The following is a 14,034-nucleotide window of genomic DNA, read 5'->3' as shown; positions in this document are numbered from 1 at the left end:
CTTTCCCTATCTTTGCTGCCAACTGTGCTCATCATCTGATAGCTGTTCCTATTTGTGAGGACTGAGGTCAAAAAGGCATTAAATATTTTAGCCTTCTCTGCATCATCTATAATTAGACTGCTTTCTGAATTTTGCAAAGGGACCTAAAGGTTCTTTGGTCTTCCTTCTACTTTGGACATACTTGTAGAATTCCTTTTTATTGCCTTTTAAGACCTTGCCAGTTCCATCTTAAATTGTGATGTGGACATCTAAATTTTCTCCCCACATCCCTATGTGCTGCTCTTATATTTTTCCTAGTACTATGACCAGGTTTCCACTTTTTGTAAGATTCCTTTTTGAGTTGAAATTCATTGAAGAGCTTGCTCTTTAGTCAGGCTGGTCTCTTGTTGCACTTTCAGTTCTTTCATAACATAGGGATAGCTCACTCCTGTGCCTTTAATAGGGTATCTTCAAAGTACTGCCAAATCTCCCGGACTCCTTTTCCTCGCAAACTTGCCTTAGACTCTCCCCTCAGACTTACATTCTACCCATGGATGTAAAATTACAATAAATGCTTGTAAAGTTTTACTTCACTTATAATTAAAAAAAGGCACCTCTCTCATCAAAAATGACAGAAAGCTTTATATAGCTATACTATACTTAGCAGAAAGCTATACTGTATGGAAGTTTGCTTACCAACTCTCCCTAATCATAAAAAGACTCTATTATGCTTTAGAGTACATAATCAAATATCATCAACAATTAAAAATAAGCTAAACTTGTAATGATGAACATTTTGTGCAAGGTGCCACACACATTATGTGCAATCCTTGATTTTTTTCTGTTTGTTCACCTATTTGCTAATGTGCAAAACTGAGTAACAGTGGATCTTCATTGCAAGTGTCAAGGTTTCACTATATTTTATTTAAGGTGCATTAAGGAGATTTAGGTGCGCATCTACACATAGATGTGCTAATGTGCATTAAGGTACATTAAATTTAGGTGCATATAGCTAAGTTACATTAGCACACATGCAGATGCACTAATGCACATTAACATGTTGTATATCCATTGACATACACCGTGTTAATGGGCATTAGCATGTCTACACAGTGCTAATGCAACTTAGCTATTTGTGCCTAAATTTGATGCCTGCTTTATGCTCACATAGCCTTAATTTAGGTTCACATAGCCTTAAATAGCCATTTTGAAGGCACATTAAGGACACACATGGGTAGACACGTGACCTTAATGTTCCGTAAAAATGGTGATTTTAGGCTAAGCCTGCTTAAAAGATGCATGTGTAGACATGCCCACAGAAATAAAGATTCCTGTATACACTTTTGTTAACTGCCAAAACTGGTCCAAGGTATAATCAACCCTAAGAAAGTTATGATGCTGATTTCAAATAGGTGCTAGGCTGCAGTTCTTCAAAGATACATGTATAGATTTATGCATTGTAAGTAGCTACACAGACTTCACGATGTACATGCACAACTCTTTGCAGGATCAATTCTTTGATTTGATAAGAGAATGAGACCTCCCCATAGATTCCACATGATAATGTAAGGATTATTTCCACTAAGGTATTATAAAATGGTGAACCTCAAATCACACCTATATGACTCTTTTACCTATTAGACACCTAAATGGTATCCTGTTCCAACCCACGAATCTTGAATACCATACCTAGTGTTGGCCCCCACACCTCAAAAAGGATATAGAAGAATTAGGGAATTTACAGAGAGGGGCAACAAGGGTGATTAGTGGTATGGAGGGGCTTCCATATGAGGAGAGACTAAAGAGGCTAGACTTATTCAATTTAGAAAACAGGTGGCTGAGGAGGGACATGATAAGGGTTTACAAAATACTAAATGGTGTAGTAAATCGAGATTTACTATTTACTACCTCTCATAATACAAGGACAGTCATCATCCTGAATCCTGTTTTTCTCTGATAAAAAAATCACAAATTCTCTGACACAAAATCACAAATTATCTGATAAACCCCCCAAATCCATTATTAAAATTAAAAACTCCCCGCAGCCCCCCCAGCCCTGCTGGTGCCCCTCACACTCCCAAAATGTCTCCACCAGCCCTACTGGTGCCCCTCACTGCCCCCACAACTGCCCCCCCCTTGTGCCTCTTGCCCCCCACCCACAGTCTCTGCCGATGGGGCTCCCAGCTGCCAAGACTATGGGGCTTGGGACCCAAGTCTACAGCTCCCTGCCCCCAACAGCAGGCAGGTGCAGCACAAGCAGCATGAAGCCAGCTCCCCCACTGCTGCTGCCTGCTCGGGTCGGGGTGGGGCCAGCTCCTGGCTCCCCCCAGCCCTGCCAGAGGGGGCCCCAGCCCCCTGCAAGCCCCACTTACCGCATGTGCTTCAGGAGCAAAGAGTGAGGCTGAGCTGAGTCAAGCTGTGGCTGACTGAGAGCCTCAGGCCCCACTCTTCTCCCTCCCCCTATCCCTCTGGGCAGGGCTGGGGGGTTCCTGCCCTGTTTGCAAACAACTCTTACAAACTGGAGCTAAACCAGCCTGCAACACTCTTTGCAAAAGTAGAGTATCACAGGTTTCTCTGCTAAAAGAAGAAATCTGTGTTTTCCCTGATAAAAGGGGAAATCCATGGTTTTCTCCATTTTTCCATGGGAAACAGAAAACCTGGATCCCTGGTTAGCATAAAATGAGATGAGTAAGTAGTAAGGAAGTTCCTCACTACCTTTTATTCCTTTTTAACAAAAGAAAGTAGGGCCCTACACTTCAAGGGAGATGTGGACAGATTGGAGAGAATCCAATGCAGGGCAACAAAAATGATTAGGGGCCTGGGAAGCAAGATTTAGGGGGAAAGGCTGAAAGAACTATGGGTTATTTAGCCTAGAGAAGAGAAGACTGGGGTGGGAGTGGAGATTTGATAACAGACTTCACATACCTGATGGGTGGTTATAGAGAAGACGGAGATGGGCTTTTTTCTGTGGCTGTTAGGGACAATGTAGAAGACGGAGATGGGCTTTTTTCTGTGGCTGGTAGGGACAATCCCCTCAATCTACAGCAGGGGAAATATAGGCTGGAGATTAGGAGGAAACTTATGACTATGAGAGTGATCCAGCATTGGAACAGGCTACCTAGAGAAGCTTGAATTTTCCATCCCTGGAAGTTTTCAAGTTCAGTTTAGACAGATACTTGTAGTCAGGGATGATCCTTCCTTGAGCAGGGAGCTGAATTAGATGACCTCATGAGGTCTTTCCCAGCCCTACTTTTCTATGATCCTATGAATGCCCCTTTGACAAGAGATTTTGTGTTTGTGATGAAGAGGAACAGGAGGGATGTTCTGTTTGTTCTCTGTTTTACAGGACTTCCTTATGTTCTGTTTCATTCTTTGCTTGCTTTTATTCCATATTTGTTCCTTCCTTGTCCACCCTTCCATACCTACCAAGGAGGAAAATGTTAAAGATAGGAATAAGAATACAAGAGTTTTGGGTTCATTTATACTAAATTAAAGTGGTAAATTCCTGCATTACATGTCAAGCAATCATTATTGTTATGGTATGCTGGCAGGTAGGATTAGCTAGCTCTAAATAAGATAGGAAGGAAGTGGAACTGGTTGCCTGTTCCAGAGGAGAGGTATTCAGGAAAGGAGTAGGATCAACTGCAGAAACTGGTATGAGTGCCTGCCCAAGAGGGAACGTGTTTTGAAAATAATTTATGCCCTTTTAGCACTGCTTACCCTTTTCTTCTCCAAGGGAAAACAGGAGTTCCTATTGCCACGTACAAACCAAACCTATATCTTTTATCAACTCCTGTTCCAACCCCATCTTACCCAAATTTGTGCTTTCAGGGAAGACAAAGGCAAGGAGGTGTTCATGGTCTTGAAATACTTAAAGGGCTGCCATAAAGAAGAAGGAAAATTTTCTCTCTTGCTGCAAAGAGTAGCACATGGACCAATGGCTTAACGTTGCAGCAAAGTAGTTTTAGATTAGATATCAGGAAATCTTCACTGTTAGAAGAGTAAGGCAGTGGAAAAACTGCCTAGGGAACTTGTAGACTCTTTGTCACAGAAGGTATTCAAGAAGAGGTTGGGCAGCGACAGCCATAGGTAGCTATGCCCATGCTTTACTATGGGTATTTCATGTGCTTATGGGCTTTGCTGATTGCCACATGGGACTGGGAGGGGATTTCACTCCTTCCCACCCTGCTTTCTACTGCATGTCAGGGTTTTTAATTTATTTACTTTGGCCTTCCTCAGAGGAATTGGGTGTTGACTGCAGTCAAGGCTGGGGATTTTGATTGGGATATGCCAGTCCTCCTTCTTCTAGGACTTAAAGCCAGGGGTTCCTAGCTAGAGGGTCTTGCCCCTCAGCTCAGGGTCAGCCCAATCACTATATTTGGGTTCAGGAAGGAGTTTTCAGATTGGTCAAATTGGTCTGGACTGGGAGAAGTTTTGCCTTCCTCTGTAGCTGGAATTGTGGCCTTTTACCTGGGATCTCTTGTGCATATATTCACCTTTTACAGGAGTGGGGCATTGGTTGCCATGATCCCTGTGCTTTATCTGTGACAGGTTAGGGCGTTATGTCTTGTGTTGAGTCAGGTTTGATGTTAGTTTTAGATTATGGATTTGCATAGGATGGCTTGGATAGAGATGATCTTGCCTGAGGCAGGGGTTTGGACTAGATGACCTATGAAGTTCCCATCTAGCCCTACTTCTCTAAGATGCCATGATTCCAAGGTTGATGGCTCAGTCTTTGCATCTCCAACAGGCACAGTTTTTAGATCCTTATGTGATACAGTAATACCTTCTGGCCTTTTCAGTGAGTGCGTCTCAGGTTGTAGACATTACATTGCTTCTCCTTCTGAATCCAACTTTGTTTATATTTTTGAATAGCAAATAAACATACAAAGTTCCTTGGAATGGCTTTGCATAAATGTGATACTTACCCTTTGATCGTGATACCTTAGGCATAAGACTAATTGGGCTATGTTTGATATTGCCAACAGGTTTATCTCTTTTTTGATACTAGAGACTGGTTCAGGACTAAGAACAAGCAGAAGCCTACTGGAACATTTTTTTAAGTATCCTGCAATTCTCATCAAATAAAACAAACAACCAGAAAAAACAACCTTCTCAAAGTGTCCTCAGTATAAAAATAATTGCAGTCATCTTAAAGTTCATTAAGGCAAAGACAAGTTTGTAATGACTTAACATCATAGGACTAAATTATTATTTTATTAATAAACATCTAAAACTAACATTATGGGTTTTTCCCCTTGTGGTTAAGGCTTTTGAATGCCACATTGGAAACCTGGTTTATCCTTTGCTCTGACATAGATTTCCTATGTGATGCTAGAATGATCACATAAAGCAAACTTTTCACGATTATTAACTTTATATTCCATATTTTCTGGGTACTCACCTTGAAACACCTGGGGCCAGATTTCCAGGAGATCTCAGTGCTCCTACTGAAGAGCTGCTCATTGAACATAAATAATGCTACAAAAATTTAAAGTACTTTGAATAATTAGATCCAAGGAATCCCATGGCAGGCACAAACAATTAATACATATTTTTTGGCTTAGTATCTCTGTGTCTTGCTGTCTTCCATCTGTAAAATTAAACATGCCTAAGCATGCCTCCCTGCCTCAGAGGGATGTGGCATGAAACGAAAGTTGTTAATAATTTAACCATCCATTCACTGAACACTGCCTATCTTGTGCACTGATTAAGGAAGGGATTCAATGGAAGTAATACTCTGAGAATTCCATAGTCTGGCTCTAGCATAATGAATTCACAAGTGGGGTCAAATCAAGTTAAAATAAAAGATCTTAAAAGTTAGGAAATGCCAGAATTAATTACTTGATTTTTGCAATAATAACATTATATTTGTGTATATTTGTGTGGTATGTACTTACTTTGAAAAGTTTTTTGCCAATGTTTTAAGATTCTGTATTTGTATATACGGTCCAGTCAAGATAAATTAATATAATAGATAAATGTTCTGAAACCAAATTACTAGAAGCACTATATATCTATTGCAGCAAGGGACAAAAGAGTTTAAATGGCTTCTAATGCTGAAACAAGATGTAAATACACCTGTTTCCACAGTTTAGCAGCAGATATCTAAGAGTTCTTCTGTTTCCGGCTATCTTCCCACCACTGCCTTCTTCTGGACATTTCCTCCCCCACAAACAAATGCAAAAAGTAAGGGGAGGAAGAGGAGGAGGAGAAAGCTAGTGTTTGTATCACACATGTCCTGTCATTGGGGTTTTTTTACCACTCCAGTCCACCCTAAGTCTTCTGTGCTGGAAATAATTAGACCCTATGAACAAAGATGAAGCAAAAATGTATACAATTCTGGTTGCCAAAAAATGAAGGCAGAGCCGCCTAATTAAGGTTGCATATGGAACTTTTTTTGGATGAATGGGCTTCCCTTTTTGATGAGCAGCTCAACAGCAGTTATTTCACCAGTCTGCTGTTAATTAAGTGGTGTTCACTGTATGCCTGTACAATTTCATGAAAAAAAAATCTTGGGTAGCAACATCATTTTGTAGGAGCTCTGCAATTAAAAAGAAAAGTCTCTAAAACATATTTTGTGGGTTCTATTCCAATGACAATATCTTATTTTCTCCAATATAGCAAGTTCTTTATTTTTACAGAGCAGCACAATGCATTTTAGAAACCTTAATCAGTGAAAGAAGAAAGGATGATATAAAGGCTAGATGGGAAGGTTAAAGGCTGGATTTGAAAAGAAGTGTGTCAGTGGCTTGCAGACAGGAAAGAAAATGGCTTCCAGTGACTGGGCAGGATGGGTAAAAAGAACAAATTACAATCCAGTCCAGTTGCAGGGAACCCATGAGGTATGGGGTCCTGGAGAGGTGACTGTGAAAACAAAGGATGTCAGCCGAACAATTGTGATTTGTGTCCAGAAATGGAGGATGGGAGACAGACCCTCTAGACCCTCCCTCCACAAATAGCTGAGAAACTTCTCTGTTCCAAAGAGATGAGGTTAAGCCAATAGAACATCTTAAACTTTTTATTTGTTCTCATTGTACACAGCAGTAACATAACTTGGGGAAGGGAACAACCACAGCAGCCCTGGGCACTGCCTTTTAGGAGAGGAAAAAAGGTGGGTGGTACAAAATAAGTGCTACTGCTGGCAGCACAGCATCCAGACCTTCTGGATGCTCAGCCGCTACCCAGGGTGCAAAGTTGCTCTGCTATGCCTCTGGTAGATAGATATAGGTGGTAACTAAGCACTCCCTGGCTGCATCTAGACAAGTACAGCCATCTGCAGTGCTACACACTGCACATTTGGGCATTCTCCATGGTGCTACCTTGCAGTGCAGGGGTGGGGGTGGGGAGATTCTGGGGTCAAAAAAATCTGTGGGGGCAAAAAAGTGGGGTAGTGCATGTGGAGGCAGTGTGTGCTGCCCAAAACCGGAACCTGGCTGGCCAGGCTCCCAGCTGTAGGAACACTGTGGCTGCAGCTTCCCTGGCTCCCAGGGCCCAAAGTAAGGCTGCTGGGGCCAGCACAGTTGCAGGCCCAAGCTATCTGCCCAGTGCTGAGTTTCCCTAGTGACTGGACCAGCCCGCCCAAAGTTTCCCCAGTCTCTACTCTGCCTCCAATCTCTTGCAATGAGTGTTTACACTAAGGTAGCCTAGAGTGGCTTTACCTTAGTGTAATAGGAACTGTGTAACCCAGAGAATCCTGCCCTGGAGAGGCATATCTTTGATCCACATAACAAGTGCTTAAAACTAGTTTCAGGTGTTAACGTGTGGACAATTCAAGTGTTAAGAGCTCTAGGACCTGCCCAAATTTACCATATAATAAGGCCCTAAATAATTTACTCAGAGTGGCATAGGTCCCTTCCATATTGGATGCAGGGCCAAGTGCAATATTGATACTCAATTATAACGATTTATATTGAATAATGAAACCCATATAAAAATTATGCGATTATGATAATTTTCATAGGCTTGTGTTTTCTGTCATGGGTGCATTTTACCCATTAGTATGATGGTCAAATTCAAAATAGATTGAATTGTTTGACTGTTTGGCTGGAGTTGAAATAGGCACATACATGTCTAGCGTACTTACATTATTGCAATATACAAACAAAGGATACATAGCATAGCTGGAATGCATTATCTGAAATGAATTGTTAAGCATAACCCATTTGCAATGAATAGCGATTAACATACGAATAATAAAGCATGAGTACGAAAGTGAAATTCGCAGTTAACTAGTTGTCCCTGTGCTTTGGAGACCTTAAGCACATGGGCTTAGTAAACAAGCAGACAATCCATTTAGCCCTCTCTCTCTGTTTTGCGGCACACTAGCAAGCTAATGGTTTGTAAGGTTATTTTTCTGGAGTAGTGTTAGTGATTGCTTTTGCTGGTTCGTAAGTAGGGACCTACATAATTCACAATTGTGCAGATTTTGAAGATTCCACAAAATCCGGCATTGCCTGCGAAATTTGTGGAATCTTTGAAACCCGTGGTGAGACTTACTAAGCACTATAGTAGCTTGCTAGGGTCAGGAAGTGGGGAAAGAGGGGCTGCCTGCTTGACGGGCTGCCAGCAAGATGGCTGCTGCCCACATCCCTCACCAGTGATTGGCTGCAAGGGTTGCCTGTCATGTGACCCTACCCCACTCCACCAATCAGCTGCAAGGGATGGGGCTGCATGGAGGACAGCCCTTGCAGCCAATCAGTAGCAATGCGTGGGGCCACATGTCAGGCAGCCTCTGCAGTCAATCAGTGGTGAGGGGTGGGGCTGCTGGGGCCCCTTGGCCAATCACAGGTGTGTGGGGGGGGAGGGGTCAGCCATATTCTGCCCACAAAATGGCTACCCAAACCTACATTCTGCCTGCAAAATCAGGGGGGCAACCCCTGTGAATTAGGTAGGGTCCTATTCATAATTTATAATTGTGATATCATACATATGTGGCTTATCACACTGGGACTTTGAGATTTAGAAGCCAGAACTGATCTTATTGAATCCAATGGAGCTTTGCTATTTAATTCAGTAGAAGCAAGTTATGGCCAATAACATGCAAAATATTTGTATATCCTGCAGCTTTTGGAAGTGTCAGTATTTGTACTTACTATCAAAAAATCACAGTAATATTTAAACCTTGCCTTCTACTAAAAATAGTCATGCTTCTTTCAAGGAAAATGATGCTAGTTCCAATCTGTCTCTCTCTTTTCCTAGTCTTGCTTTGCATCCTCGGAAAGACATCGTAGTTACTGCGAGTGATGACCGCCTCTGGAAGATGTGGGCCTTCCCTAATGGGAACATCATTGTGACAGGTGAAGGTCACACTGATTGGCTTTCTGGTTGCTGCTTTCATCCAAGGTTAGTGTAAACAGTACCCTGAACCAGCCCTAATCCTTCCTGGTGAAGTACTTGTTTGCTCTTTCTTCCCTCGCTGGCCTGCTTTGATGACTTTCTATTCTCAGTATAACCCTGTGCTCCCTGCTGAATTTCCAAACATGTAGATAAATGTTCCTTTGGCTTTCACAGTGTTGACTTAAGATTGATTGCTTTTGGTATTTTGTACATCTCAAACTTTGTCCACATGCCAGAGCATCTAACAAGGTGTAATAAGCTTTTCAGGTCTAGTTGTGTTTATTCTGTTTGTGGTCATGCACCATAGCATGCCTTGCATGATTTTTTAGTAATACAGAGCAGTTTATTTTCTTATTAATCATTAGTTGTTGGTTTTATTTAAAATATTCCAGTTGAGTTAAGGAGCAAGATTGTGAGCTTCCCAATTGCCCTTCATCAAAAGTCAAATCATGACTTGGCAAACAAAAGTGGATGTTCAGAACAGGAAATAATCATATATAAGTTACTGAAATAGTCTGATAATTAATTGGATTTGGTGGACATCCCATTGAGAAGTATAATTATTTTACTCTGAGAAAGTAGGTTTTTTATCTGGTAGGATTAGAGCTATGTGCATTAAAAAGATTTTGCATCAGATTTATGGGTTTTCAGTTGTAGTAGGACTCTGTTTTTAATATAGTGAGCACCTATTTGAGTCCTCAGCCTAAGTTTGATCTTTAAAAAGACCTATTTAGACCCCTGATATTGCATTTAATGAATTAATTAATTGCAACACATCATCTATATTGTCTTTGGGTGAGAGGAAGAAGGAGAGTTGAATTAATTCCAAGGCATTTACTGTCTTAACATAGGATCCTTCATCATTCAGTCTAATACACCTATACCAACATCTACACAACTGTAGGCTTCGGTGAAGAAGTGTTCTCTCATTTGGGGTGGAATTTTACTATAGGTAGATGCTTACCAGTGCTTTCCTGGATTGATGTGAAACTGAGTACAATGGCAAGTGGAATCCTAGATCTGCCTTTGTTTAAGCACCCACAGCTTTCATTGATTATTTTTTTTATCCTTGGAATTTGGAATCTATGAGGCGTACAAAATTGGACCCTAAATATGGTGTCAGTACTGCAGAACACCTACGTTTACAGTTATATTCTTAGAAACAATACTCTGTGTTGCAAGATGCCCCTGACACTTATGCAGATTCAAAGAAATTAAAAACACAGTAAAATCTGTGGAAAAAGAGAAATGGGAAGTTTCCATTTTCTTTAAGGGAGCAGAAATATTTTTTCATTGATTGATAGCTTGTGTTGTAGAATTGGTGAGCACACAGGACATTGATATCTGATTTATAGATAAGGAAAATGATGGCATCCTCTCATCTCTTATGAACATAAAACTCTTTCCTGAGAAAAGAGAGCATAATTAGAAGAACATGCTATCATTTATAAAGCCTCTGGGCATACTAATCAGATTTCAATAATGCATTGTTACCATGACACCCAGTGACTCAGACTCAGAAAAGAATCCTCATTAGTCTTTGACCAGCATACAATTCTTTCAATAGACTTTCCTGTTTCTCATTCAATTACTGAAATTTAAAATGAGGTGAGGCACATCACTATTTACATGCAATATGAATTTTCTCTTCTTGAATATGAAAAAATATAATATTTTCCTGAAAATTCATAGGCAACTATAAATGGGCAAATGGATGGGCAAATATAATATAAGGGACAGAATACATTTAATCATAGTATTCCTTTTTCAGTTCAGAATTTCTACACATCAGTTGTTACAGAAGAGACATAACCAACCTAAAATGGAAAATTTGTACCATTTGTCAGAATTAAGATGTAGAAAGCCACTAATTTATTAACCCAAGGGTTGAAAAGGATTTTTGTGGCTGTACTACTTCCCAATGATGAAAGAAACTGAGTTGAATAACCAGATCTTCCACATATATTGTGCAGGGAGTAGAAAGTATATGACCTTTTCCTATCTGTAAAACAAAGATAATAATAGACTCTTTCTCCCACCTTCTTGGTATATATTCAGATTGTTAAAATTGTGTTGTAATATTTTTAGTTCTGAGGGAAGGCAGATGTTTTCTGATTTGTTGTGTACCTAGCACTCCTCTTCCATGAATCGCAACCTTGATGTTACATAGAGGCTTGTGTGCTACCAATGACCCCAAGAGGCCCTGCACTCAAGTTTTGTACTCCTGGTAGGTTTACCCATGGGGCCAAGGTCAAGAGCTCTCTCATCAACTACAAATTATTCTTCTGAAAATCTGGAAACATGAACAGATTCCCAGTGACCTAAGAGATGCCACAATCATTACCATCTTCAAGAAAGAAGATAGATTGCAGCAATTATCCTGGTTATTGTGGTATTGTGCTGTTGTCCATAGCTGGGAATATCCTCACACACTTTTTCCTCAACAGACTCGCCTTCCTCACTGAGATGTACTCACTTGCGTTCCTCACTCAGAGGTATAATAGGTATGACTTTTGTTGCTAGCCAACTGCAAGCAAAGTACCACAAGCAACAGCAAGATCTTTACATGGTCTTCATTGACCTGACTAAGGTCTTTGATTCATTCAACAGAGACACCATATAGAAGATGCTTGAGATTTGGATACCTCTTAAAATTTGTTATCATCAGACTCCTTCATGATGATATGACAGCAGCTGAGTTAAGCAATGGCTTGAAAATGCTCCCTTCATTATTAAAATTGGAGTCAAGGAAGGAGTATGATTGCACCAACACTCTTTTCCATCTATGTCTCAGCTATTTTGCATCTCACTGCTGATTGGCTTCCATCTAGAGTCAGCATCCAATATCGCATGGATGGGAATATCAGTCAGTTACATTCCAAATCCAAGACAACTAGCACCTCCACTGTTGATTTTCAATATGCTGACGATTGTGTTGTGTATGCCCATTAAATTGAAGAGTTCCAGGTCACTCTTGGTTGCTTCTGTGAAGTATATAAATCGCTTGCATTCACTGTCAACTTCACAAAAACAAAAACACTTTACCAATCCACCTTAACCCAGGCAGCTGCTCCTCTGCATATTACAACTAGAGGGCCGCTTTCAGTCATTACCATCAGCAATGTCTTCAGAACATCCTCCACATCAATTGGAAGGAAAAAAAAAAAAACTTAACACTAATATTCTGGCTCAAACAAACACCACCAGCATTGAGACCATGTTTATGTGGCACCAGCTTTTTTGGACATGGCATGTCACAAGGTTGCCTGACAGCTGACTACTGAAACAGGTCATATACTCCCAACTCACCAATGGTCAACACTGTAGAGGTGGTCAAAAGAAGAGAGTCAATGACACCTTGAAGGCCAATCTGAAAAAATGTGATATTTATATCAATATTTGGGAGATTTGAGCACTGAATCACTCCCCATGGTACCGTATGGCAAGGTATCAATCATTTTGAGCAAACTTGCCTCACTGTGGAGGCAGATAGACTAGAGAGACATAGAAAAAGAGCTGTGATTCTGTATTACCAGAACTTATTCCTTCCTCCTGGAACTGTTTGCCATGACTGTAGTCAAACATGCAACTCTTGGACTGGCCTCTTCAGCCATCTCTGGATTCCCCAATGCCTCCCTAATTAAAAGAAGACTGTCCTCCTTGCATCAAGGAATTGCTGATGCACCTAGCACAGACAGGTCCCAGCCCAGCTCCTACCATTGTAAGATAGATAATAAGGTATCTTCAGAACTTATTAAAACCAAAGTTCTCCTACATTTTATGGGCTTGATTTTCCTAATTGCTGGGCACTTAATATAACTTGGGCTTTATTTTTAGAATACAGTTTTGCTACAAATAGAAAAAGTTTAGAATTTCATTGTGACTTTTAAAAAACTCACAACAAGATCAGTTTCAACTACACCTTTATTTAGCATCTAAGTATGACCTTACAAATGATGAAAAACTAATCAATGGGATTGAAATTAATAAAACACTTCCTTTATAGTCACTTTAAAATCCAAGTCTACATCAGAATACTATGGGACAAATATTAGATGGCTTAAGCATAATTAATAACCATACTTCTAACTGTCTACTTTAAGTTAATATTTTATGGCAGAAGAAAAGAATAGTTTGTTTTGGCTTCCCTTTGGAAATCTTGAAAACCTTAACATTTACCGCTTATAAACCAAGAACAGAATCTCTTCTGATATTTAAATTGTTTTTGTAAAGATACCACCTGTAATTTATACAATACCATAGTTACATGACTACAAGATGACCTGAATTTAAGATGATTCTCCACCAGTAATTGGATTCTATACACATACAATTTATAAATGTATTATAATGTTCTATATATAGAATTTAATTATTGGAGGATCATCTTAAATTCACCCCCCCACACACCTACTACTACAGGCAGTGGGGGGGAGAGGCAATGAGGAGGAGGTAATGGGGCAGGCAGTGGGTGGACAGACGGTGGAGAGATGGTAATGGGTTAGGCACTGGGGGCACAGACAGTGGGAGAGGCACGTGGTATAGCTAGCAGTGGGGGAGTGGTAATGGGGCAGGCAGTGGGGGCGCCAGTGGTGAACCCATAAGAAATCAGGCAGTGGAGGGAGCAATGGGGGAGAGGCAGTGTGGGGCATGTGTTAGGGGGCTGGCAGTGGGGGAGGCAATCTGTGTGCCCCTGAAACCTGTCCCCCTCACCAC

The 14,034-nt window shown here is 40.7% G+C and overlaps 1 protein-coding gene across 1 annotated transcript in view; it reads left to right on the top strand.

Annotated features, from left to right (window-relative positions):
• LOC102373348 (sperm-associated antigen 16 protein) overlaps nt 1-14,034 on the top strand; it is a 723,196-nt gene that overhangs the window by 502,409 nt on the left and 206,753 nt on the right. Inside the window, exon 7 of the mRNA XM_006034344.3 lies at nt 9,181-9,324. Within this exon, the coding sequence (XP_006034406.3) occupies nt 9,181-9,324 (144 nt within the window). The remainder of the gene's footprint in view (nt 1-9,180; nt 9,325-14,034) is intronic.

The sequence above is a fragment of the Alligator sinensis genome, unplaced genomic scaffold, assembly GCF_000455745.1.
Source record: "Alligator sinensis unplaced genomic scaffold, ASM45574v1 scaffold1203_1, whole genome shotgun sequence".
In the NCBI taxonomy this organism is placed as follows: domain Eukaryota; kingdom Metazoa; phylum Chordata; order Crocodylia; family Alligatoridae; genus Alligator; species Alligator sinensis.
The sequence above is the reverse complement of the archived record's forward strand: the minus strand, read 5'-3'. Positions and strand labels throughout refer to the sequence as shown.